The sequence below is a fragment of the Capra hircus genome, chromosome 18, assembly GCF_001704415.2.
Source record: "Capra hircus breed San Clemente chromosome 18, ASM170441v1, whole genome shotgun sequence".
Classification (NCBI taxonomy): Eukaryota; Metazoa; Chordata; class Mammalia; order Artiodactyla; family Bovidae; genus Capra; species Capra hircus.
In genome coordinates, this window is record NC_030825.1 from 11,414,845 (window position 1) to 11,441,669 (window position 26,825).

The 26,825-nt window shown below is 48.1% G+C and overlaps 1 protein-coding gene across 1 annotated transcript in view; it reads left to right on the plus strand.

Moving 5' to 3' along the window:
• Window positions 1-26,825, plus strand: part of CDH13 (cadherin 13) — a 1,049,904-nt gene that overhangs the window by 919,008 nt on the left and 104,071 nt on the right. The window contains exons 9-10 of the mRNA XM_005691833.2: window positions 16,720-16,902; window positions 20,265-20,518. Of these exons, the coding sequence (XP_005691890.2) occupies window positions 16,720-16,902; window positions 20,265-20,518 (437 nt within the window). The remainder of the gene's footprint in view (window positions 1-16,719; window positions 16,903-20,264; window positions 20,519-26,825) is intronic.

The following is a 26,825-nucleotide window of genomic DNA, read 5'->3' on the forward strand; positions in this document are numbered from 1 at the left end:
AAGGTTTCTATTGTACAGTTAAGTCCATGGTTCATTTTGAGTTAGTTTTTACATATGGTATGAGGTTGCGGTTGAGGCCCTTTAATTACCTTTGGAAGTGCAGTGGCTCCGGCCTCATTTTATGGGCATATGTGAGGGGGCCTCTATTTCTGGGCTCTCTATTCTGTTCCATGGATCTGTGGCTTTCCTGCCCCCAGCACTGCCCTGTCTTCGTTACTGTAGCTACATAGTGAAGCTTAGCAAAGAATAGGTATTTTTCTTTTTCTAAAGTATTTTAGAAAACAACTTAATTGTAAATGTACTTTGAATTTGTAGCATTTTATCCCCTCCAGATTTTTGTTTGATTAAAACAAATTCATTTATTTCCGTTGTTTTTGAAGAACATTAAAACGTCATGTGAGCATATAAAAAAGTACATGAAGTTGCCAGCCTCTCAGCTCTCCTTCAAGATGACCTCTGCTAACACGTTGGTTAAACTTCTCCAGGTGTCTTTTTCCCTTCGCATCTATCAAACCCAATTTTCTGTATACAAAGATCCGGTCGTATTATTCTTACTATGTTGCAGTTTCATCAAGATTTGTAGCTTTGTCCTTATCTGCAAAATTAGAGAAATAGTTATTTCCTTGCTCCCTTAGGCTACGGTGAGGATCAAATGGCATAATGCATGTAGGGAGTTTTAGCCCAACGCCCAGCGCAGAGTAAGCACTTGGGGAACATAGGCTGTCGTTGCCGGTGTTTTTATTATTTTTATTTTTTCTCCTTTGGCCTTTCCTACCTGCTTTGAATGGTCCTGGTCTTCCTTAGTGCAAGCAAAGGGCAGAGAAAAACTCCATCGTGTTTAGTCATTCAAGACAGTTGACAGAAGACTTCAGGAGAATGGGTTCCTCTCTCTCCCACCTAAGGTTCCTTCCGGCTGAAATGAACGAGACATGGAATGTCACACCTTGTTGGTTTACTTCCACGAGTGGTCATTTCGAGCATGTCAGCAGCATCCCAGAGTTCCCACAGCCTTTACGTGCAATTGAGCCCTGGTGATCGTAGGGGAGGAAGGCATCCGCTGCACAGACGACCCCTGCCCACAAACTACCCGACCCCTCCTCCAAGTGGGAGCCCCGAAGGAAGATGCTCCACCCCCAGAGAGTGCTTGCTGAACTTCCATATGGCTTCTCTTCTTCATGCCTTTAACCTGGGGAGGGGGCTCTGGCCAGGCAACAAGGGGGAGAGCCCACCAGGTCAGCCCTGCCCTCCCAGCCCCTCACACACACCAACAGGGGGAGCTCCACCCATGTCCTCAACTCTGGCAATCTCCAGCCTCAAAGATGCTGTAATCTCCTCTTCATCTCAGCTCTTCCCCACACATGCCCCTTGAATGGCCCACTTCCTCCTGAGTCCATTAACCTAACACATTTTATTTCTTCTAAGTAACACCCCAACGTGTTTGCACCATCCGAAACAACAGATTTCCCTTCTGATCAATAATGCCAATCAATTAGCTACTTTATCATCTTAATGGCTCTGTATCATGATCTGTTTCATTGACATCTCGCAATTTAACCAGTCCCCTGTGGGTGGTATTTTGGTGGTCCCTGGTTTTTCCTTTTATAAATATCACAGCATTAAAAATGCTTGAATGTCTATCTTCGTGGGTACATGTGAAAGATTTGCAGGATAAACTCTCAGAAGTGAAATACCAGGTCCAAAAGGTATGAGTATTTTAAATTGCAGTTTATAGTCCTTTTTCCAGTATGATCAAAGTACTTTTGAATTACCTTCATGTTTTCCATCTCCCGAGCTGCGCTGGTGTGTGCACTCGTGTAGCTGGCCTGCCCTGCTGTGAACGGGCTCCAGTGGACGAGGGTCATGGTCCAGGGATGCACCTGAAGTGTGGGCACAGAACAGGGACAGAATTCCAGACCCAGGAAAGGGCTCCTGTTCATAGCAGGGACCCCAGTAAAGTGAGATTCTGCGGGTCAACGGCCCAGCACATGACGTTGAGATTTTACTATTACCAGGCCCCTAATCAACATTAGTACTGTTAGTCTGCAGAGCGTGAATTTCTTCAGAAAATAGGCATTTTGCACCCAATAATTTGAATTGCTCAGTTTGGCCAAATCCCCGTCCTGCAGCCTGTGCCAGCAGCTCTGGGGCCTTGAAACCTCCTCTGGTGGCCCCTCCTCCAGCTGCTTCTTACATCAGAAGGAGGCAGCGCCCACCTGTCACCTTTACCTGCTAGTGAGCCCTGGAACTCACTGCCCTCAGGCATCATGCATTTTTTCTTTTCCTCCGGGGAGGTCTGTACCACACTGCTGTGAATTCAGGCCTCTTCTCTATCTTGCAACTTAAATTATACTAACCTTCCACCTCTTCCCTGACTGTAGAAGGAACAAGGTTGCACACAGCTGACAGAAGCAGCTCACCAATGTAATTTGTTCCTGGAAATCAAGTGACACAAGTGTTACTATAGCAACAACGCTAGACGTGGACTTGCTCGGGAATCACTCCCTTCCTGCAAAAGGTGTGCATGTGTGTGCGTGTACATACGTGTGTGCATATGTTTGGGTGTGTGTGTTACGTCGACTTCCATATGAGCCTCCATGAAACCTAATGGCCCAGGGACTCTAGTTCCATTCAGAAGTTGCTCTTATTGACAGAGAAGGCAAACTGATAAATTTTTCCATGTTCAAGGGTATCTAGAACATGTGTCCCCAGAAATAACCCCTCCTCGTGGCACCCTACTTCAGTACTCTTGCCTGGAAAATCCCATGGACGGAGGAGCCTGGTGGGCTGCAGTCCATGGGGTCACTAAGAGTCAGACACGACTAAGCGACTTCACTTTGACTTTTCACTTTTATGCATTGGAGAAGGAAATGGCAACCCACTCCAGTGTTCTTGCCTGGAGAATCCCAGGGATGGGGGAGCCTGGTGGGCTGCCGTCTATGGGGTTGCACAGAGTCCGACATGACTGAAGCGACTTAGCAGCAGCAGCAGCAGCAGCAACAATCATCACAAGGTGACATGTGAAGAATAAGTGTTGTTCAGAGTGGAAGCCATTAGCAGAGTGCTGTCTGGGGAGGAGACTGGGAGCTTCTCCAGACAAAAGGAAGAGATTCCCTTTAGAGGTCCCCTTGACTGGTCAGCCACACCTGGGCCCATAAAGTTACCAGCTACCATGCCTCTTACAGTCCCTTGCCGTGGGCAGGCCTTCTGAGATGCGCCATAAACACAAACTTCACATAAGGTAACTGGAGGCCAAAGACCACAAATTTTGATGCGTTCCCTAGTTCACAGCCTCTTCTTAAATGTTTGTAAAGGCAACAGAAAGATAAGTTCATGAGAACCAAATCCACCCCCTGGAAGGACCTGTGTAGGGTTAATGAAACACGACTCACCATCCAGGTGTCTAACTTACACACATCTGCCTGTGTGTTCTCAAAGTCACGCGTGGCTTCTTCATACGAGGTGGCCCAAGAGGAGAACAGCCTCCCAGGACTGTGAGAGCCTTCCATGTGGATGCTCTGGGGGACTCTTAAGAACCGCCTGGGCTTCCCCGGTGGCGGAATGGTGAGGAACCCGCCTGCCAGGGCAGGAGATGCAGGAGCTAGGGGCTCGATCCCTGGGTCAGGAAAGCCCCTGGAGAAGGGAATGGCAAGTCACTCCAGTATTCCTGCCTGGAAATCCCATGGGCAGCGGAGCCTCCTGGGCTGCAGTCCACGGGGTTGCAGAGTCAGACACGACTAAGCAACTGAGCACACACACACGCAAGGATCATTTTGATTGTACCCAATTGTATCTAAGGCACTGATTTTAGAAACTGTTGTAAAAAGACTGCGCTTCCTGGTGGTTATCATATCATATCATATCATCTGCCCAGGGCCCAGAACACACCAGCATCTATTATTTAGGGCAGCAGCTGGCCAGTGGGCACCTTCACCCCTCCTCCCAGGGGTCCAGGCTGAGCCACGGAATCCTCAGTTCTTCCCTCTGCAGCTGCTCCAGATGCTTAGACTGGAGGCTTCAGCCACTGGGTTCTATTGACACAGAGATCTCTGTCCTCAGCTTCCGCTGGCACAAGCCCTTGGAAGGTGGGAATCCTGGAATGCAGATTGCCCAAATTTTCTTATTTGAGAAAAAGCAAAAGCAAGCCCTTCAGCCACCCCCACCTCTCTCTCTCCCCCTGCCTATCTCTCTCCGGCCTTCACTTCCTGTGTTACTTATTTCTGTCTTACCCGTCTCTCCTTCTCTCTCCCTCTCTCCGTCTCCTGCCTTTACTTCCAGTGCCATTTATTCCCATCTTCCTCATCTCCCTTCGTCTCTCCCTCTCTGTCACCTCCCTTTTTCTGACTCTTCGCTGCGCTCGCAGCAATGCCCTTCCCTGCCTTCTTTCCCAGCTCCGCCTGCCCGCGCCCCCAGCTCCCTCTCCCTCTCGCCGCCTCTGTCTTTCTCTGTGCGTCTTGGTCTCGCTCTCTCCTGTCCCCTCAGCTCCTCTCACCTCCTGCGTGGTCGGTCTCCCGTGCTACCCAGCAGTTCCCCCCGTCACTTTGCCGTTGTCATTTAGCCACTACTCTCTGCGACCCCGCAGGCTGTGTCCCGCCAGGCTCCTCTGTCGATGGAATTCTCCAGACAAGGACACTGGAGTGGCTTGCCATTCCCTTCTCCAGGGAAATCTTGCTGACCCAGGGACCAAACCCGCATCTCCTGCATTGGCAGATGGATTCTTTACCGCTGAGCCACCAGGGAAGCCACCCTGTCACTAAGGGGGGAAGAATCAAGCTGGAAGACATCACCCTTTTACATTTTAAAGGCCCTTAGCGCTGAGAAGCCGCTGTTTCCCACATTCACGTGCAGAGAGCTCCGTAAGACCCTCTCTCGCCAGGCCTTCCCTCCCGCAGGCGCAGGTGGGGCAGCCGCAGGCTGCAGCAGGACCCTGTCTTGCCTGTTACGTGTGGGTTTCATGAAATGCCTCCTTGGCAGCTCTTCAACAGGCCTGATGAGGGTCCTGAACAGCATGTTTTCTCATGTCGTTACACCTCAACAATCACTGACTGTATCATTCCTGGATTGAAAATACATTTGCAGTCCTTTTTTTTTTTTCTGCAGTCCTTAGTTTTGTGCTCCCCAACCCTCCCAGCAACTTTCAATGGATTTAGTACTTTCACTGCACACAGGGAGGGGAGGAAACACAGGCCTCTCTTGCGAGGGAGTGAGCACAGTGGGGAGGAAGGAGGCTTTTGCGTCCCTGTGCATGTTTTGTTGTTATGCTCTTTAACTGGAGAGTCTGGGGCACGTTTATCGACTTGAGAGGCGGGCATGTTGGCAGGTAGGGAAGCAGAACAGGAGTTGAAGGTGGAAAAGGGGGTGGGACGTGGGGAGAAGTCCACCTTGAACACGGTGGAGACAGTCCCCTCTAGCCTCTCGGCTCCAGGCTAGGATGCTGGACTCACAAGGCACCTGTGTTTTGATCTTTCTGCCCCTTGGGGTCAGGCAGCAAAGACCAAGCTGCCAAGGGTAGGCTGAAAGGTCAAGAGAAGAGGTCACAGATGTGATGTAGTGGCGAATCATCTGGAATCTGACTCTGAAGGTCTGTCCTGGGGCCCCAGATCCTACGTTTCTAACTACCTCACAAGTGATGCCAACCCTGGGCCAGGGACCACACCTCAAGTAGTAAGGGTCTGGAGAACAGAGAGGGGAAAATGGACCACAGTTGGTAATTCTTCAGTGCCAAATAAGCTTGAGTCTGAACACAGTTCCAATGGGGCCAAATGGGGAAAAAGTCCCTCTTTTCTGGTTTTCTGAGGCCCATCGAGAAACCCCCATGAGTGAAAGGGCTGCCCCCACTCCCTGGAGGCCCCTGATCTCTGCTGTACCTGAGTCCACTTGGTGCTCACAGGCACAAATGTGTTTATGGAAAAGCGAGAGGCAGGCAAGTGTCAGGAAGAAGGAAATGCAAGGAAAACCACCTTTCTTCTTTTACAAAAGGGATTATCAGTAGCTAATTCAAAAATTGTGGAGTAATGAAAACTACATCAATAATTTTCATAATAACTATAGTCTTTAGTTTTACCCTTGAATGTTTTTCTGGCAAAGTCTGATTCAATTACTCTGGAAAATGTTATTATGCTATTTCAGTGTCTTCCCATGAGACTTGAGTCTAGGACCAACTTGCTGATAAACCTAGCCCTGGGGGATCTGTGGGCTGCCACTTACAGGCCGATACTTGTCAGGGAGCCCCTGACCTGGTTTAGCTGGATCAGTGACTCTTAGCCAGGGAGGACTGTACACACACACTCACACACACTCACACACACTGTGCTGGGACACCCGGCAACGTCTGCACACATTTCTGATTGCTACGACTTGGGTGCTCCTGGCACCCGGTGGGTAGAGGCTGGGGGTGACTCTCAGCATCACGTACAGAGCACCCCCTCAACCAATGATTATCCAGCCCAAAATGTCACTAGCACTGAGCCTGAGAAACCCTGCCCTAGATTAAAAGTACAGTTAGGAACTAAAACGTTCTGCTGATCAAGACACCCCTGATGATACGTGACACCAACTCTAAGTAGTTTACATAAGGAAAGTTATATTGTCAGAAATATTTATTTAGCGAGACTAGGCTCCTGTAAAAATGACAACAAAAAGCCCAGAAGAGCAAAGTTTATTTCTCCGGTCACATTCCTTATAACGATGTGTACTGTAGCAAACGTCATCTCTTTACTCTTTCTGTCTGTGTTCATTATAGCAATGTGCCTCTATTGCTTACTGTGTGTTCGGCATTCATCGCGACATTTATAAATATTCTTGCTTAGTCATCATGACCCTGTAATGGTAGGTATTATTCTTTTTTCTCATTGTGCCAATGAGAAAATCAAGATACAGAGAAGTTAAGTGACTTGGCCAAGGTCACACAACCGATAGGTGGTAGAGCTTCGTGGGGGTGTTAAACATGGGTAACTTTCCGTCATTCATTCTTTTCGATGTGAGAGACAGACCTCGGCACCTCCCTCCCCACAGACTCCAGTGCAGCTCCACTTAAGATCAGAACCCAGAAGGGGCAGAGGACAGTTTTCCTAATCCTCCTTCTCTCACTGGGTCTGATTCCCAAAGGAACAGTTCTCATCCATCTCTTCTCCCCATGGGACTCGGATGTTCTCAGATGCTCTGCAAGCCACCTCTGGGAAGAAATATGCAGGGGTGCCAATGGGAATTACAAGTGGGCCCCTGGGGTCTATCTGAAGCAGGAATCAATGGTGCAGACACAGATAATAGATTTAGAGCAGTTTCTTCTGACTACGACATTTGGGATTTAAATATACATTAGAAGCTATAAGTCAATTCCATGTGTGAATTTGTACAAATCCCTTGTAATGAAAGCAGAAGGTTTCTCTTGTCCTTATTTGTACTGGGGCGTTAGCATCAGGAGCCTAACCAAGTGTGTCGATTCTCCTACTGCTCAGGAGATTAAAGATGTACTTCCTCTAGTTAGAAACAGCTGCAAGGGGCACGCATGAAGCAGGGCTTGTTCTCTGTGAACTCCAGGGTGCCCAGCTCATCTCTACATTAAGCTGAGCAACACCGCATGCAAATAGGTAAAGGAGGCTGCTTTAGTGGGTTAGTCCAAGGAGACGTGGCTCTCAAAGACCCTCCTCCTTCCCAGCCCCTCCTGTGTTCAAAGAGGGAAGCTTCCATCCCCAGACTGCCTCTCCTCACATGGGACAAGGGGGCAGTGAGCTCTGAGAAGCTGGCAAACAGTACACAGCCTCACAGGTTTAGAAGGTACAGACCAAGGACTCTGTGCATGCTGATAAATGACATAAATCCCCACTGCCTCACTCACAGAGTCACTATGTGACCCAGCAATTCTGCTCCTCGGCATCTGCCCAAGAGAATGAAAACATATGTCCACATAAAAACGTGTCCATGAATGTTCAGAGCAACATTTCACAACAGTCAAGAAGTGGAAACAGCCCACATGTTGATCAGTGGAAGAATGGATAGATAAAACATGGTCTGGCACACCGTGGAATGTTATGTAACATGAAAAAGAACAAAGTACTGACACAGGTTACAACACGGATGACCCTTGAACACGCTGTACTAACTGAAAGAAGCCAGAGAAGACCACACACTATGTGATTCCGTCTCTATAAAATGCCGCAAGAGTAAATCCATAGAGACAGGAGATAGAGTAGTGGTTGTCAGGGGCTGGGACGGGGAGAGGAGTGCTTAATGGATACAGGATTTCTGTTTGGGATGATGAAAACCATAACCTCCAGGAGATAGCCCTGTGATTTTCATTGGCAAATGTACTCTGTTTGTCTGTAAGCAGCCCTGATAGGCTCCTAGAGCAGAGACTGTAAGAAATCTCAAGGGTGATCCCTGAAACCAAGTGGCATCCTTTGGCCCTCCCAACATCTGCTAGGACCTACACACACTGGAACGGATCCCTGAGATTGGTTTAAAGCTTGATCCTAACACTAGGAGGCAGCCTTAGGAGTCATTTCAAGCAGCTATTCTCACCCTCCTTCATCAGAATCATATTGGGGGAGTTTTTAGACATGCAAATATCTAGCCCCACCCAGGGAAAATCTCTGAATGTGGGTGGGATCCCAGATACTAAGCAGATTTCAAGTGTTTCTGATGTGTAGTCAGTGTTAGGAACTCCTGTTCTCCTGATACTCTACGTCTCAGATAACCAAACCAAGACCCAGAAGTCACAGAATTTACCCGTGAGTTAGAGGTGGATCAGAACTTACTCATTTCACTGAACTTTCCCCTCCTCTAAACTTGTGGAATTGCATAAACCAAATTCTAAAGTTCTTAGAGCAGATTACGCTATTGTTAAAAAAAAAAAAAAAAAAGTAATTCTTCATTCAGGTTCAAATGTTTGTGATTAAACATGTATCCCTGCAGAAAATCTCTTTGCTTCTCAAAATTAAATTATTTCCAATCATCCCATTAAATGAACATATGTATTTGGCCTTTTCTTTCTTTTTTTTTTTTTTAAGACGAGAAGCTCAACTGAAGGAGAGATGTTAGTGTCAGATGAAATAAAGTTTCCACGCAGGGCATTTGGAGGAAAAAACAATGCAGGCATATTTGCTCCTTGGTTTTTGTTTTTCTCTCACCATCAAATGTAATATTTATTTCATCAGTTCCCTAAGGCAGTGCTTTTCAAATTTCTTTTTAGCTGCAAAACTTTTTTCCAAGCAAACTCTTAGACAACAGCTCTAATGTACAAAACAGATGAAATACAGTTAGCAGATTCCTCGGGCAGTTTCTGTCTTTCTTGCTTAGAGGAAAATACCTGGTACATTGGTGGGACTTCTGCGCCATCTCTCTCTGCTCTGAGGAGCATGGCTTGAGAACCCTGCCCAACGGCATTGTTTTTCTGCCAGTCTCCAGTGACTCTTGGCTTTTTGTTTTGTTTTGAGGAGAAAAAGCATGTTTTAGTACTTGAGATACTTCTTCCTAAAAACTCACTTTTTTAGCAGCATTGTGGGTCTGTAATTGGCAGATCTGAGGAACTTCAGTAGGCGAGGTCGTGTGGAGGGAGGGAGCGTGCAAACCAAACTTGCTGAGCTGTTGGGCGCCCAGGGAGCCAGAACCTGGCCAGGCAGCTTCCTCAGAAGTTGGGTGCCCAGCACCCGTTCTGTGTCTGCAGCAGCCGTGAAAATGGCTTTCTCCACCAGGAAAATGGACCAGCGCAAAAGAGGGTGCCCTGAAGGGGCAGGAAGACACTTCCTGCCAGAGCACGCAGAAAATACCGCTTCCCTCCTTCCCGTTGGCTCATCCTCCTGCCTCTGGGGACACTTGGTCTTTCCTCTCCTAGGAGCAGTACCCTGGACACAGCCCTCCTGGGAGGCACACAGTTCTCCTCCCAGCCCAGGCCTTCCCAGGGCGGGTGGGTCACACGCACTGGAGGATGTGTGCATCTGCTCTCCCAGACCAAGAGCCACACTGCATGCAGACCAGGAACCACAGAGAGTCCTCTCCACCCCGATCATGTCTCCTTCCCATTGAGCTGCTATTCTTTACTGTCATGGAACTCTTTCCAAGTTCAGTTTTTCCATTTCCTCGCCTGTTCAGTCAGGGCAGCTTGAAACATCTAACTGAGAAAATGCTTGTGGAGAAGCCTAAGAGGAGCATCCCTAACTGCCCTTTACCATGACTACACGGCACTCTATCCACCCACAACAGAGGCAACATGCAAGTACATTCAGCAAAGCAAAAGAAAGCACAGTCATTGTCAGGATAGGAAATTAATGTTAGTTGGATCACGGAAAGACTTTGATTCTGTTTTCTTAAAGAGAGTTTTGAACTTTTAGCAATAAACACTGAAATGTTTACAGATTCAGTGGTATGTCTGGGATTTGCTCCAAATAAGACAGGAATGGGGAGAAGAGGACGTGTGGACGAGGCACATTGGGAGTGTGAGCTGAAAGGACTCAGTAGGTACAGTTGTCTTGAGGGCTGACGGATGAGCAGGTGGTCCTCAGCCAAGCAACTCAGAGTCCCTTGTGGGTCTCTCTTGTTAATCACTTCTTAGACATAAAGTCTTCTTAAAATGCTGAATAAACTTTATGTAGAAATCTACACATTAAGTTTTTATTTAAGTATTGTCTATGTTATATTGTGTGCATGTTATATATACATATATTGTGTGCACATTATATATACATTTACCTTTTATACTTTAATATTATATATATTTTAAATATTTTACATTATATTACATATATATATATGATCAGTCCTGGGTATTCATTGGAAGGACTGATGTTGAAGCTAAAACTCCAATACTTTGGCCACCTGATGTGAAGAGCTGACTCATTTGAAAAGACCCTGATGCTGGGAAAGATTGAGGGTAGGAGGAGAAGAGGACGACAGAGGATGAGATGGTTGGATGGCATCACCAACTCAGTGGACACGGGTTTGGGTGGACTCTGGGAGTTGGTGATGGACAGGGAGGCCTGGCGTGCTGAGGTTCATGGGGTTGCAAAGAGTCAGACACAACTGAGCGAATGAACTGAACTGAACTGATATATATAAGGTACACATAACGTTATCTGTGAGCTGAATTAAAATAGCCTCCCATGTTTTCTTCTAAAACATTTATTGTCTTACATTTCACAGTTTCTGTATGGCATGAGGTAGGGATCAAGATCCATTGTTTTTCCGCCTGGCTATCCAGTGGCCCCAGCACCATTCATTAAAATGACCACTAGCTGGAAACTAACTCATGTCCAAACACAGGTGAAGCCTGGGATGTATGACAGTCGAGAAATGGTAGAAATCAAACTGTTCGGATATGCCATGGGTGAGCAGCATGTATAAAGAAAGGGGGTGACCAGGAAAAAATGCGTCAGCCTCCTGAGCTATAAGCCCCTGAGGGGAGAGAGAATGGTGTCCCTCTCACTGACTGCTATACATCCTGTGCCTGGCAGACCCCTTGATATTCAGCAGACATTTAATGACTATTTATTTAATCAAGGTCTTGCATCTTTCTGTCCCAAGATGATATAGAAGGAAACCAGATATCTGGTGCAGCTGTCCCTTCTAACTGTGGGTGCAATAAGTTAACATCATTTGCCTTGGTGCTAAACAGCAAGACAAGGATAAGTAAGGGTGTGAGGGTCAGGTCTATAAGATTGAAAAGCAAAGAGCTTCTTCCACACCCATCCAGGGAAATAAGAGATCTACACAAAAAAACCACTTTAGAAGGCAGACTGTGATAAGCAGATAAAGAGTCACAGGGCTTTGAGCCTTATTCTCCAATTCACAAGTAAGAATTTGATATGAGACAGAATGAAATCAATCATCATCACCACTGCTAACAAATATCGATTCTTTATGGCAGGCAATGTGCCAAGACCCTTAAACACATGGTCTTATTTACAGCAATTGTGGTTTCTACCCATTAGGTTATCAGCCAGATATTAGATTTTTTCCAACAAGCTACATCGTTTATGTAAATACAGACTCATAAAAGAGTTGCCAAGCTCAGTTTCTAATGATGTCTCCATCACCCTTTTATCCTCACAAATAGAAACTTAAGTGTGTGAAACTTTCCAGGGCCTTATATTTTAATTTTCTCAAAGCCAGGGCCCAGCCAACTATATCCCATCCTTTCAAGTTCAGCATCAGTTCTCCATGAAACCCCAGGGTTGGCAGCTCATGAACCTGGACTCCTAACCTAGACAGCATATTCAAAAGCAGAGACATTACTTTGCCAGCAAAGGTCCGTCTAGTCAAGGCTATGGTTTTTCCAGTGGTCATGTAGGGATGTGAGAGTTGGACTGTGAAGAAAGCTGAGTGCTGAAGAATTGATGCTTTTGAACTGTGCTGTTGGAGAAGAATCTTGAGAGTCCCTTGGACTGCAAGGAGATCCAATCAGTCCATTCTAAAGGAGATCAGTCCTGGGTGTTCTTTGGAAGGACTGATGCTAAAGCTGAAACTCCAATACTTTGGCCACCTCATGCGAAGGGTTGACTCATTGGAAAAGACTCTGATGCTTGGAGGGACTGGGGGCAGGAGGAAAAGGGGACGACAGAGGATGAGATGGCTGGATGGCGTCACCGACTCGATGGACATGAGTTTGAGAGAACTCTGGGAGTTGGTGATGGACAGGGATGCCTGGCATGCTGCAGTTCATGGGGTCACAAAGAGTCAGACACAACTGAGCAACTGAGGTGAACTGAACTGAACCTGGACTCCAGCAATCAAGCAAGCAGCCTTGCTTGTGTCCTGTCGCTTAAAGTCATGAGCTGTTACTTCTCCCCACATGTGGCATTCTAGTCTGCTGACAGTCATTTCCATCTTCCAGGTTAACCTTAACAAGCAACTCTTTGCTCTACGAGGAAGAGCGTACATTCTCAGTGTAAATTAAAATGCACGCCCCTCTTCCCCTGGTGATGGATGACCTTTGTGGCAAGTCCAGGTAGTCTCTTCCTAAGTGTCCATCACAGAACTCACCTCACCTTATCAGAGAAAAGAAAATTAAATAACTCAGCTCTGAACTGCAAGACAGAGCTAATGAAATTCAGTATGTCCCAAGCCAGTTGCCCACACTAATTGTGTAAAAACATGTTTCACATCTCATACTTGATTTACAGCATAGTTTAACAGAAAGTAACTTTATCTATTTTTTCCAATTAAACAAAGTCATGTTATAATCAATAATTCCTCCTGCTCTGGTATGGTAAATTAATGTCTGTCTATTGTTTTTAAATCACAAAATGAGCATTGCTCTAGAAATATAAAATGGTACTATTTCATTTTAATCTATTTAATTTTCCATTCTTGAATTACATAATGGGGTTAAAACATTGAATAGAATTAATAGAATGAGTATTTAATTAAGCAGTAATGAGTTTCTAAATGGATACTCAAGGAAACTGGCTTTATAGTTTATGCAAGAATCAGATAATGGTCTTAACAGAGACTATAATAATTGTGTTGAATGTTTTCTATATTTAAAGATTTTTTTTTTCTGAGTTCTCTCAGGAGTTGATTTAAACACATTCCAGTTCCTTGATTAGACCTCACTTTGCTCTCAAGGTAAACTCTAAACGCCTTTCCCTGGCCGGCAAGGCTCTGCATCATCTGACTGTCTCCTCCCCCATAGTCCAAGAGCAGAGGGTTCTCTCCAGCCACACACACCTCCCCTCTGCTCCACAAAGGTCCCGTGCTCCCTTGACCACTAGCTTCTGCACCTGCCATTTCAGATCCAGGAGGACTCTCACCTTTCACCTCACTAACTTTTCGTCTTCATTCAGTTCTCAGGGAATTCTTCCCTAATGACCCTCGCTAGGCTGGGGCAGGCAATGGGGATCTTGAGTGGGCATGAGTACCAGAACTTGTGGGAAGCAGATGTTACTGCAGTCCAGGTCTGGATGTGACCTGAGGCTCTTCCTTCCTCCTCTGAGCCTGCTTCTTCTTCTGCCACCTGCAGGGTCCGGTAGCGCATGTGCCGCCACGCTCCGCTCCCAGGCACATGGCAGACAGCAGTAGACGATCACCGCACTCCTTCCTGCTGCCCCCAGAGGCACCGCCGGCCGCTCAACACGGCGCCCAGGCAGCCTCACAGTACACAGAGTGGGCCCTCACGTCCTCACCTCAGCCATCCTTGGCCTTGAACTCTTTCTCTCCAGCCAAACTGCATATTATCAATAGAATTACCTGTGCAGGTCAAGAAAATACTGAATCCCAGGCCTAACCCTACATCAACTGAATTGGAATAGGGTTAGTTTAAAAAAAAAATAAAAAGTGTTTTTAAAAAGCCCTCAAGGAGACTCCAACAGGACTAGGAACCACCAGCCTGATTTCAAGCTCTGGAATTTCATAATTTTTGTGAGAATGTGGGGAAGATAGAAGGTAGCACTAACTTAAACAAGACTCAGGAATCCAGTCAAAATCATTGTCTCCTGGAGCTGTTTCTATGTGACAGCACCCTCCACGTCCCCTTCACTCCAGCTCCTCTCCATCCGGTGTGTGTATTCTAAGAATTTCCCAGCACCACTTCTATCTAGGAAAGGGAGACAGCCTACCCAGGTTTACTGAGGTGTGAGAGATGAATGAATTCCCATCCCCAGCATGTCTCGCCCAAGGCATCAAGATTACGGCTTCTGATTAATGATTTGCAAGTCAATTAATCAGCCACCGCTTTCGGGACTTCATTTCTCAGATTACTTCTCTTTGAACATCAGAGCCTTCTGACATTGTCTTACTGTCTTTAGGTTCTCTTTCCTACTAATTGAAATTCCAAGATATTTCTTCTTCTTCTGCTTCTTCTTCTTCTTCTTCTTGTCAGCTTATTGGTGTTACTTGCTTATAAAATATTTGCAAACAGATTACTATTCACCTGTACTGTGTCAGAGGTAAGCACCAAAACAATACGTTATGCTTCCACCTCAAAGGAATGTGCTAATAATGATGGCTTGTGAAACGCAGTCTATGGGAAAGCTGATTTTTCATTTATTGATTTATTTTTTCACCACACCTACTTGCAACAAACATTTGAGATGTATTACAATATAAATATAGGTACAACAAAGCTCCAAACAATTGATTTATATGTTTCCTTAGAAAATGCTTTTCTAAAGTCCTGCTAGGTTGGGCCAGGGGTAGGAAGGATGAAGCTGGCTCCCTTCATTAGGGAAGATGGTACAGTCATGCTCTGGAGTCAAACTCTAGGGCTCCAGTGCCAGCCCTCCCATGTATGAGCGAGAGCACTCTGGTATCCGGTCACCTGTCCTCAGGGTGAGTGGGGCTGTACTAGGGGAGAGGCAGCCATGCAGTCATTTCTGTGCAACTTACCATGAGACCTTAAGCTCCGAAGGTTAGCACAAGGCCCTTAGCGTGGCCTTAGAGGTCCCACTGGGCCAACCATTGGCCGGGTGGTGTCCTCCGAGGGAGAGCTTGGTAAGAGACAGGTGAACAGCCTTCTCCCCAGGGCCCTCCTTGACCTTGGCTGGTGGTGAGCTGGGGGTCCCGGGGGACAGGCTGGGGGCCGTGTTCTGCAGGGCTCCAGAGCCTTCGCCACAGCTGCCCGCTGGCCAGGCCGAGGCTATGAGGCAGCGCCTCTTTCCCATCCGCTTCTCCAGGACCAAGTGGCGGCAGCCATCTGTCTGCATGGGTCCCGGGGACCCTCCCCTCCCCCACCCTATTTGGGTGGCCTGAGGGCTATCTGGGTCCTGGGCTCCTGGCTCCCCCGCGATGACATCCAGGCAGGGTCTGAGGACCAGGCCCTGAGGGAGCTGCCAGCTGAGATCTGCCTCTTCAGCCAGGCCTGGGTGCTGGTGGGAGGACCTGTACTTGGTGCTGGATGAAGGTATGGGGGGTGCTGGTAACTGGTCCTCAGAGGGATCCCCTCCTCTAACCCAGGCCCTAGACCTCGGAGGGTGAAAGTTGAGCGTTAGGACCTTGCCCTTACTTGTCAGAACAGAGGATAGCATTTGTTTTGGCGGAGGTTTACAGGAACACCTGACCTCAAGAGCAAAGGATCTGACAGCAAGATGTTTGCAACAACTACCCATGCCCCTCCTGCACCTTTCCTAGAAAAGGGTTTTGCTGACAGCTTTCCAGAAGTTTGCGGTTTTTAAGGCATGAGCCACCCATCTCCTTGCAGGGCCCTCGATAAACTTGTCTCTGCTCCAGACGCTGACATTTTGATGTTGTTTGGCCTCACTGTGCATTGGGCACACAGACTCACATTTGGTAACAGAGCTGCAAGAGCAAATGCATAAAGGCTCAAACTCAGTCCAAGTCTGGGTCTCACTCAACAGCAGTTCAGCATGGGCTTCCGTCCACCTCCTCATGCCGCCTCAGGGACCCTAGCGCCGTCCCTCCTTTGGCTCCACCTTCCTCTTAGGCCTCGTGGTCATCTGCATCCAGGTGGGGAGAAGGAAGGGGGCCCAGGGGAGGCACAGCTCTTCTCTCAACACTCACCTCCAGTGAGCCCAGGCAAGCCCTGACCAACATCCTCTGATGAGAATTCAGGCTCGTGGCCCCACGTAAGGCTGCTGCCAGAACCTGAAGCCTGGCATCTGTTGGCAGAGCACAGCACCATGGTCGTCCTGTTTTGCTTTATCATTTAATGAGATGCTAGGGGTGACGTGCCCCATACCAGGCATGTCATAGGAGCGCCGTCAGTGGTCTTCGCTATGTTGTTGTTGTTTCCCCAAAATAGTGACAGTCACGGTCTGCTGTGTTTGTTTACAGTTTCAAGCCACAGTCGAGGAAGGAGCCGTGGGAGTTATTGTCAACTTGACAGTTGAGGACAAGGACGACCCCACCACGGGCGCGTGGAGGGCCGCCTACACCATCATCAACGGGAATCCGGGGCAGAGCTTCGAGATCCACACCAACCCGCAGACCAACGAGGGGATGCTCTCCGTCGTCAAAGTAAGGGTGCCTCCAGTGCTCCTCCTTCCTTGCCTGAGCATCCAGGGCCCCCCAGCTGAGGATAAATCAGCCCCAGTCTCCCCCTCCTGGAATTAAAATAGAGAAAGTTTCCTACTTGAGGGAGCGCTTTTACCCTCACAGCCTTAAAATCAGCCTGTTCCACAGGTTCCAAAAACTTAAACTTGCGTGGAACCTTAAAACACATTCTCCAGACGTTTCATAGTTAATTATCAAAGATATGCAAAAATGGGACCTGTGAAGGTTTCCTAAAGATCCATACTCAAATTGTGGATTATCACATTTCCTCTCAATCTTTCTTAGCAGAGTCTGGATTACTCTCTTAAACACAGCAGATAATTACACACACAGGGTGATCCTCAGTATGAAACTGCCTGTGAGCACACAGCCCTGCATGCTGACCGCTCTCTGCTGCAGGGAGACCAAGAAGGACATGTGACCACAATGGAAAGGGAGGGCTTAGAAACGTGGGAGGGAGGGGGTGGCAGCAGAGCGTGAGTGGCTGGTGGTCCCCATGTCCTGGAGGAAGGGGTCTGGGAGGTTCTGGGAGAGCTGCCGCCAGACCAGGCCATCTGCGGAATACAGCTTCTTTTCTGGGGGCTGAAGCAGTTTGCCTGAGAAGCAGGAAGCAGCTGTATTTATGGCAGCCGTGTGAGTGGACAAAGCAGAAGCATTGCACACCCACTGTGTGCCCTCAGCTAAGACGCATAACTGTTCTCTGTGCCTCGGTTTCCTCGTCTGTGAAACGAGGGTGCCAGGACAGCCCACCTCTTCAGGCTGTTGTGAGGAAGTCACCAGCTCATAAGTGACGGGCACTCGGTGCCTGTGTGTGTTTCCAGTGGCTGCTGTAACAGTGACCGGCAACGTGGAGGCTTAAAAGTCCAGAATCAGGTTCATGGGGCTGTGGGTGGTGTGGCTGGCCCCTGCTGGAGGCTCCGGGGACAGCAGGGGAGAGTGGAATTGACGTGTCCTGGTCCTTCCCAGCTTCTGGAGCATCCCTTGGCTCGGGGCCACTTCCAGCATCTTCAGAGCTGTGCCCCAGCATCTTCCTCTCTCTGCTCTGAGCCCTGCTTCCATCGCCACATCTGCTCCTTCCTTTGACTTTCCTGCCTCCCTCTTTCCAGGCTCCCTATGGTTCCGATGAGCCCACCTGGGTAATCCAGGCTTCTGTCCCCAATTAAGGTCCTTAGTTTAATCACATCTGCAAAGTCCCTTTTGCCATGTAAGGTAACAGTCGCACGTTCCAAGGATTAGAATATGGACATATTAGGGGTGTGGTCATTATTCAGCCTAGCCAGGCTGTATAAACATTTGCATCGGCAAAGTTCCACAATGCCACTGGGGGTAGGACCCAGAACCACTGAGAATGTCAGATTTTAGAGACACTTCCCACTTTGTTGGGAGGACAAGAGCTCTGGGTTTCTCCCAAGCCTGCCCTTTTCAGAACTTGGTCCAAACGGAACCCCAAACATGTGCCTGCAAAGAGCAGCTCTGCGAGTTCCCAACTCCTCTTCCCTCGTCAGGACTCCCGGGAGATCCTGACACTGCCCTGCGCTCAGCACTGTAGTTTCAAAGCCGTGAAAACTGTAAAATAACAGCCTCTGGCATCTCATCCAGCCTCCATAAAAGGTGGCAGGCAGTTTTCCAGACCTGCAGCTGTAAGACAAAGCTTGGGTAAATACACATCCCCACGTAAACCCTACAGGAGCACAGTTCTCCCAGCCTGTGTTTGCTGTGGCTTGAGTGAAATAAAATACAAGCAAAGCCAGATTGGGGCATAGTGTCCTCCGGTCCCCACACTCCCGCTCTGACCCACCATGCTGTGAGTCTGAAATGTCCACATCTACACGAGTCACCTGGAATGCTAGCCAAAACGCAGAGTCCTTCATGGGCCTACATATTTGGGGCTTCCCTTGGGCAGGACAGAGGTCTGTTATCAGAAAGGAGGCAGCAGTGGTAGCTTATTCTTGTGTTCCAGGGAGGGAACCACAGTATAGCTCCTGGGTAGCAACGGCTTTACATCTGTTAGGGCTTAACACCCTAACATCACCCTGATGGGAGGAGTTCTAGGTCGGGGCAGGAGGGGCAGGCCTGTTACTACCAGGAAGTATTTCCAGGCCAGCACTTTGTGTGTGTGTGTGTCTGTGCATGGGTACACACATGTGCATCTGTGCACTTTCACAGGTGTGGGGTAGGCTGCATGCATGTTAGCTGTAATTATTATAGAAGTTAGTGTAATTCGGCCTAAAGTTCCTCCCACTCGGCCTCTCTGCTTACACCTTCTACCTCCTGTGCCCACAGAGCTCTTTCAGTCCTCACCCCCCATCCCACGTTCCCAGATCCCTTACAGCCTGCACTGCCATCCCCTTCCTTCTGGTTGGAGTAAATCACCTCTCTGGACTCACTTTAGTCTCGTCCTCCCAGCAGGAATGTCCATTATGTCTTGGGTCTCATGAGTTAGCTACTCATTTTCCCGGTAAACACTGAAATAAAAATTGTGTCCTTGTCTCACCCAAATGTCTCCCCACACACCCTCCCATCAACAGGAAATGTCACCCTCACTGCAGCTCATGGTTTAGAAGGAAAGTGGCAGAGTGGATGTGGTCTGTGACATTTTATGGTGGGCAGGGCACCACGTTCATAATGTCTACAGTGGGTTTCCTTAACGTCCTCTGATGTTAGTCTACCCAGCAGCAGAGGAGCTAGACACCAGCAGCCCCTTTGCATAATCACCTAGAAAGGGCCTCAGCGGGGCTGCTCGTTGGCAGGAGAGCCTGCCATTTATCTGGCATTGTGTCCCCCTGCCCAGAAAATGGCAATAGAGCCACTGAGTCTTGAGGACAAATGAAAATGCCCCCACAGGCTTTCCAGGGCCCTCAGGGGAGGCAGGGCCCTGCAGCTTAACCCCTCATGTCTCAGCCTCCCAAATCCTTTTCCTTGCAGGACACTCTACTAGAATAGCATGCACCCACTGAAGCCCACAGGCATGCTGGAGTTTGGGGTCACAGGCTACAGGTGGGAAGGCTTTCAATGTCAGCATCATCAGGGAATCTTCCTCAAAGAGATCTCACACCCAGAGACCCAGATCTCTGAGACTCATGCAATTGCTATGGTTATTTCTCAGTCTAAAACCCTCAACAACTCTCATATCTAACTTGATATCTGTATGTTTCATACTCTTTTTCTGAAAGAGGGCCCCAAGTTGCATAAAACTTCTTAGTCCGCAGAACCTGGATCCATCCCCGAGTGTCCACACATCCCGGGGGCTGTCAGAGGGCCTGTGTACAAAAGCGCCCGCCCTCTGTGGCAGTCCCACGTGCTGAACCCCCCTCTCTGCCTTCCAGCCTCTGGACTATGAGATTTCTGCCTTTCACACCCTGCTGATCAAAGTGGAAAATGAGGACCCACTGGTGCCCGATGTCTCCTACGGCCCCAGCTCCACGGCCACTGTCCACATCACTGTCCTGGACGTCAATGAGAGTCCAGTTTTCTACCCGGACCCCATGATGGTGACCAAGCAGGAGAACATCTCCGTGGGCAGCGTGCTGCTGACAGTGAATGCCACAGACCCCGACTCTCTGCAGCGTCAGACCATCAGGTGGGTGGGCGTCTCCGTGGCCAGAGGCGGGAGGCGGGCAGGAGCGGCTCTTCCTTCCCGGTTACCATTGACTTACAGACACTACACACACTGCTTTATGACCTGGCTGAGCAGGAAGTCTGTGTCGTGATGAGGAGTTGGCAGCCAGTGGCACCAGGGGACCAGGCTGACTACATGGGGAGGCTGGCCTTGTACCTGGTTCCTGGCTGCAGAGCAGCCCAGGAGGAGAGGGGCTCCAGGGCTGTGTTCCCACAGGTTCCCAGGGCTCTGCCGGTACGAAGCACAGTGTGGAAGGAGCTGCCACCCAGGGCCCCTTGCATCTCAGATGCTTAATCTGCTCTATTAGTGGCCACAGCTTCTTGAGAAAGGCTTGGCCAGCTCCATGTACAGTTAAGGGTGTTAGGAATTCAGAGAGGTTCACTAGCTTGCTCAAGGCTGCCCAGCTTAGTAGCGGAAAAATCAGGATGGAGACCTTTTGGTTCAGTATGCAAAGTTGGTGCTCTCAGCCAAGTGCTCTAGACTCTGAACTGTTAAGGGTAAGGAGTAGATGTTACCTAGTACTTAGAAATGGACCATCGGGGTTGAATTAGCTCAGTCGGTAAAGAATCTGCCTGCAATGCAAGAGACTCAGGTTCGATTCCTGGGTCAAGAAGATCCTCTGGAGAAGGAAATGGCAACCCACTCCAGGATTCTTGCCTGGAGAATCCGATGGACAGAGGAGCCTAGAGGGCTACAGTCCATGGGGTCGCAAGAGTTGGACATGACTTAGCAACTAAACCACCACCATCGGGGTTGAGTTTTCCACTGATGATTGGCAAGCCAAAAAAAAAAAAAGCTTCAAATTTGTAGCCTTCATTCCTTAAGCTCTGTCCAGTACTTCAAAAGAAGGGATTTTCATAATGAGATTTAATAAAATGAGCATTATCTGCCATGCATCTCGTGCTGGTGGAGACCAGATGCCCTCCCTGGTGCAACGTTTCACAGTAAACACATTGGCATGCAGGTCCAAACACGCGCTTGTCTCTGCAAAAGGGCGCTATTAATCTTCCTCCTCCAGAACATAATCTTCTCATAGGAGATACCGATAACCATGTATTAGACACACTTCAAACAAACATGTGTCTTATTTTTCTGATTTGAAATAGTTGGAAACACGCCACCATCTCCATGTCGCCCACAGGACCGTGGAGCAGGCTGGCAGAAGCTATTTTCCAACCCAAACGGGGGTTTATTTCTTACAACAAAACTTTCTGAAATTCCAGATGAACTAGATACAAGCACAAAATAATGCCAAATCCTGTAATAATGTGAATCTGAAATAGCCATTCTTTTTTTTTCCTCTTCTCCTTTTATTTCCCCCTTTTCTGTATAGTGTTTGACAAAGGAAACACAACATTTAAACATCAAAGAGAAAGATCAGGAAATCTGTAACTTAACACACTGTAAGGTAGTTGTACAAATTTAGGATGTCTCTGCTGCTACTGCTGCTAAGTCGCTATAGTCGTGTCCAACTCTTTGAGGCCCCGTAGACGGCAGCCCACCAGGCTCCGCCATCCCTGGGATTCTCCAGTCAAGAACACTGGTGCGGGTTGCCATTTCCTTCTCCAATGCATGAAAGGGACTCTTTGCAACCCCATGCAGCCTTCCAGGCTCCTCCGTCCATGAGATTTTCCAGGCAAGAGTACAGGAGGTAGAAGAGGTGACTCCAGGATGGGTAGGAAATGCACTGAAATGGGGTTGATGTTGCTAAGCTTGGGATACTGCCTTTGCTGGGTAACACGGGATGCTGGCAGGCATGACGATGTTACTGCGATGAGGAGGGGCTGAAGCAGGTATCTGGAATCTGGGAGTAGATGCCCCACTAAGGTGGGACGGACAGGGAAGAGGCGGGTCTGTCGGGGTTCTTTGTTTAAGACCAACTCTGGCTGACTCGGGCAAAAGGGGACTTTGTTGGAAGATCCTAGGGACAGTTTATAGAACTTTTCCCCACTGGTAACCACTAGTTTTTTCTCTATATCTGTGAGTCTATCTCTGCTTCTTATATGCATTCCTTTGTTTTCCTTTTTAGATTCTAGTATAAATGGTAACAGAGTATTTATCTTTCTCTGCTTTATTTCACTAAGCATAATATTCTCTAGGTCCATCCACATTGTTGCAAATAGCAGGATTTCATCCTTTTTATGACTGAGTAATATTTCACACGTATTTGTGTGTGTGTACATATATATATACACACACCACATTTTCTTTATTTGTTCATCTCTTGATGGGCACTTAGGTTATTTCCATACCTTGGCTATTGTAAATAATCCTGCTATGAACATTGGGGAGAATGATGTAGCTTTTCAAATTTGTTGGGTTTTTTTTAATATATGCCCAGGTGTGAAGTCGCTGGATAGTGGTTCTTTTTTTTTTTTTTTTTTTTTTGTGGGCCCTCCACACTGTTCTCCATAGTGGCTGCACTAATTCACATTCCTCACCAACACTGTACAAAAGTTCCCTTTTCTCCACATCCTCTCCAACATGTGTTACTCGTGGTCTTTTTGATGATGGCCATTTTGATGGGTGTGAGATACTATCTCATTGTGGCTTTGATTCGCGTTCCTCTGATGATCGGTGATGATGAGGAGTTTATAGAATTGGAGAAGATGCTTGGACCAAGGCTGAGGCAGCACAGAAGTTGTTGCACCTCTAGGTGGTGGGGCCTGACAGGCTGGCACTGCAGGAGCTCACAGGGAGAGTGGCCCACCTGCAGCCGCTGTCCACCCTTGTGTCGCTCGGCTCACAGTTCATGTCGGGGCAAGTCTGCTTTGCCTGAGCTGGAGCCATGCACCCCAACTCAGGGCCCCTTGGCAGTCAAAGAGGCGATGTTCCCAGACGTGACTGCACCTGCCCCCAGCACAGGCAGCTGACTGAGAAGCAGGAAGGAAACCCATCTGGCACATGGGGTGTGGTGCTTGGAGTAGGGCAAGAGGCCATGGCCGGCAGCCCCGGCAGACGGAGTCAGGAGCCATGATTCCCGCCTGGAGAGGAGCAGCTGACTGGCGAGGGACTCCAAGGCCAGGATTTGAGCCTGGAGAACAGACCAGCAACTGGAACCGGAACCCAGTGTTCCCCATTCTCTCTCGCATGGAGCGTTAGTGGCACCCACTGTGAGAAAAGGCGATCCGAGAAAGCAATTTGTAACTTACTAGACGTGAGACTTGCGGTAGAAAGCAGGAGCAGAGAAAGCTCTGAAGAGCTTCCAGTTTCCACAGTACAGCTGGTCATCACAGGTGTTACGTGACCCTCAGTCACAAGTGGCAAGGACCCATCTCAGACTGACTTTTTCCAGGAGTGCCTGTGCTGGCCCACAGCGTCGAAAATGAGGGCAAGGGCATTCAGCATGAGGATTCCAGGGCTCAGAATATATTCCTTCCCCATCTCTTGACTCTGTGCTTAGCCTGGTTTGGCTTCATCCTCAGCTGTCTCTGTGTGGCTGTAGAGGGCTGAGGCACCAATAGCAATGCCGGGCTTCAGTCCAACCAGAAAAAAAAAAAAAAAATCCTCCCCCCCCAACCAGAAGTATCTGCCGGAGGGCCAGGTGTGGGTCTCACTGAACCAACTCACACACACACCTGGCAGAACGGCAGGATGGCGAGAGGTCCCCGGGGCCAGTCCTGAGGCGTGAGCGCGCTGGGAACCCGGCATCCAACAGCGAGTACCTGGGAGGTGGCTTCCCACAGGAATGCCAAAGGCCCTTCCCAGAGGATGGGAATGATTCTGAGTCATCAGGGGCCACAGAGAGCCACTGCGATCAAGTTCAATGTCGTGGTCCCCTCGGAAAATATAATTGAGATATTCCTCTGACTGGCTAAGAACTGTAGCACCTACAAATGGGTCTGGCTGAGCAGTGTCTGGACAAGTCCCTTTTCCAGCACTGAAACCGAGTAAGTGTGTGTGTATGTGTGAGACACACATTTGTCTCTCTGGTCTGGCTCTTTGGACACATTCCTTCCTGCTGAGATCCAGAGTTGCCTGGAAGTGACCCTTTCTCAGCCTGGCACTGACTGGACCTCCCTCCGCCCTTCCCTCTGCCCCCCCCCAACCCGCCCTTCCTCTCCTGGCACTGATCTGAGCTCCATCAAAGGCAGGCATAACATCCCTGACAGGTTGAGCTGTTGTCACAGAAACTCTGCGGGGAGAAAAGGTTCATTAATTATTTGCAGCCTTTGATCCTGTACAGGAGAAGTCGTGTCCCTGAGAGGCCCTGTGTGCAAAGGCTGAGCAGGGCTGAGGGGAGGGGCTAGGCTGGGACACGGTTTTCTAATCATCCGCACTCAGCTCCCCAGAATTCTCAGAAAGACGTGATGACCTTGTGTCTGTGGTGTTGGTGCTGGTGTTTTCTTAATGGTTCCTCGGGGAGCGGGCATTGGAAGAGGGAGCAACTTTACACTGGGAACGCCTATTTTTTTTTTTTTAATTTTGAAATCTTTAATTCTTACATGCGTTCCCAAACATGAACCCCCCTCCCACCTCCCTCCCCACAACATCTCTCTGGGTCATCCCCATGCACCAGCCCCAAGCATGCTGCACCCCACGTCAGACATGGACTGGCGATTCAATTCTTACATGACAGTATACATGTTAGAATTCCCATTCTCCCAAATCATCCCACCCTCTCCCTCTCCCTCTGAGTCCAAAAGTCCGTTATACACATCTGTGTCTTTTTTCCTGTCTTGCATACAGGGTCATCATTGCCATCTTTCTAAATTCCATATATATGTGTTAGTATACTGTATTGGTGTTTTTCTTTCTGGCTTACTTCACTCTGTATAATCGGCTCCAGTTTCATCCATCTCATCAGAACTGATTCAAATGAATTCTTTTTAACGGCTGAGTAATACTCCATTGTGTATATGTACCACAGCTTTCTTATCCATTCATCCGCTGATGGACATCTAGGTTGTTTCCATGTCCTGGCTATTATAAACAGTGCTGCGATGAATATTGGGGTACATGTGTCTCTTTCATTTCTGGTTTCCTCGGTGTGTATGCCCAGCAGTGGGATTGCTGGGTCATAAGGTAGTTCTATTTGCAATTTTTTAAGGAATCTCCACACTGTTCTCCATAGTGGCTGTACTAGTTTGCATTCCCACCAACAGTGTAGGAGGGTTCCCTTTTCTCCACACCCTCTCCAGCATTTATTGCTTGCAGATTTTTGGATCGCAGCCATTCTGACTGGTGTGAAGTGGTACCTCATTGTGGTTTTGATTTGCATTTCTCTAATAATGAGTGATGTTGAGCATCTTTTCATGTGTTTGTTAGCCATCCATATGTCTTCTTTGGAGAAATGTCTATTTAGTTCTTTGGCCCATTCTTTGATAGGGTCGTTTATTTTTCTGGAATTGAGCTGCATAAGTTGCTTGTATATTTTTGAGATGAGTTGTTTGTCAGTTGCTTCATTTGCTATTATTTTCTCCCATTCAGAAGGCTGTCTTTTCACCTTGCTTATATTTTCCTTTGTTGTGCAGAAGCTTTTAATTTTAATTAGATCCCATTTGTTTATTTTTGCTTTTATTTCCAGAATTTTGGGAGGTGGATCATAGAGGATCCTGCTGTGATTTATGTCTGAGAGTGTTTTGCCTATGTTCTCCTCTAGGAGTTTTATAGTTTCTGATCTTACATTCAGATCTTTAATCCATTTTGAGTTTATTTTTGTGTGCGGTGTTAGAAAGTGATCTAGTTTCATTCTTTTACAAGTGATTGACCAGTTTTCCCAGCACCACTTGTTAAAGAGATTGTCTTTACTCCATTGTATATTCTTGCCTCCTTTGTCAAAGATAAGGTGTCCATATGTGTGTGGATTTATCTCTGGGCTTTCTATTTTGGGGAACTCCTATTTTTATCTCAAGGAGAGCTCTGAGTTCAACTGACAAAGTCACGTGTACTCCAAGGGTCTTGATTCCCAGCAATAGCTCCGCCCTGGCTCTGCACTCCTGCATGCTATCCGGGTGTCCCTGTGTGTGTGTGTGTGTGTGTCCACGCGTCGATCCCGGTGCCGGTTACTCTTGGTCTGTCCTTTACTCCATGCATCTCTTCCTTGTCTCCGTCTCTGTCTTCCTCCCCATCACTGTCTCTATTGGCATCGCCCCCGTCCCTCTAGGAGCGTCTTTCTCTCTTGTCCCATGGCCATCTCGTCTGTCTGCTTATGTTCCTTCCTCCCTCCCATTCATTCCTCTGTCTCCTCTCTTCTCTTTTCTCCTCCTCGTTCACTCTTCTTCTTTCTCCTTCCTCCTCCCTCTATCACCCTCTCCCTCTATCACCC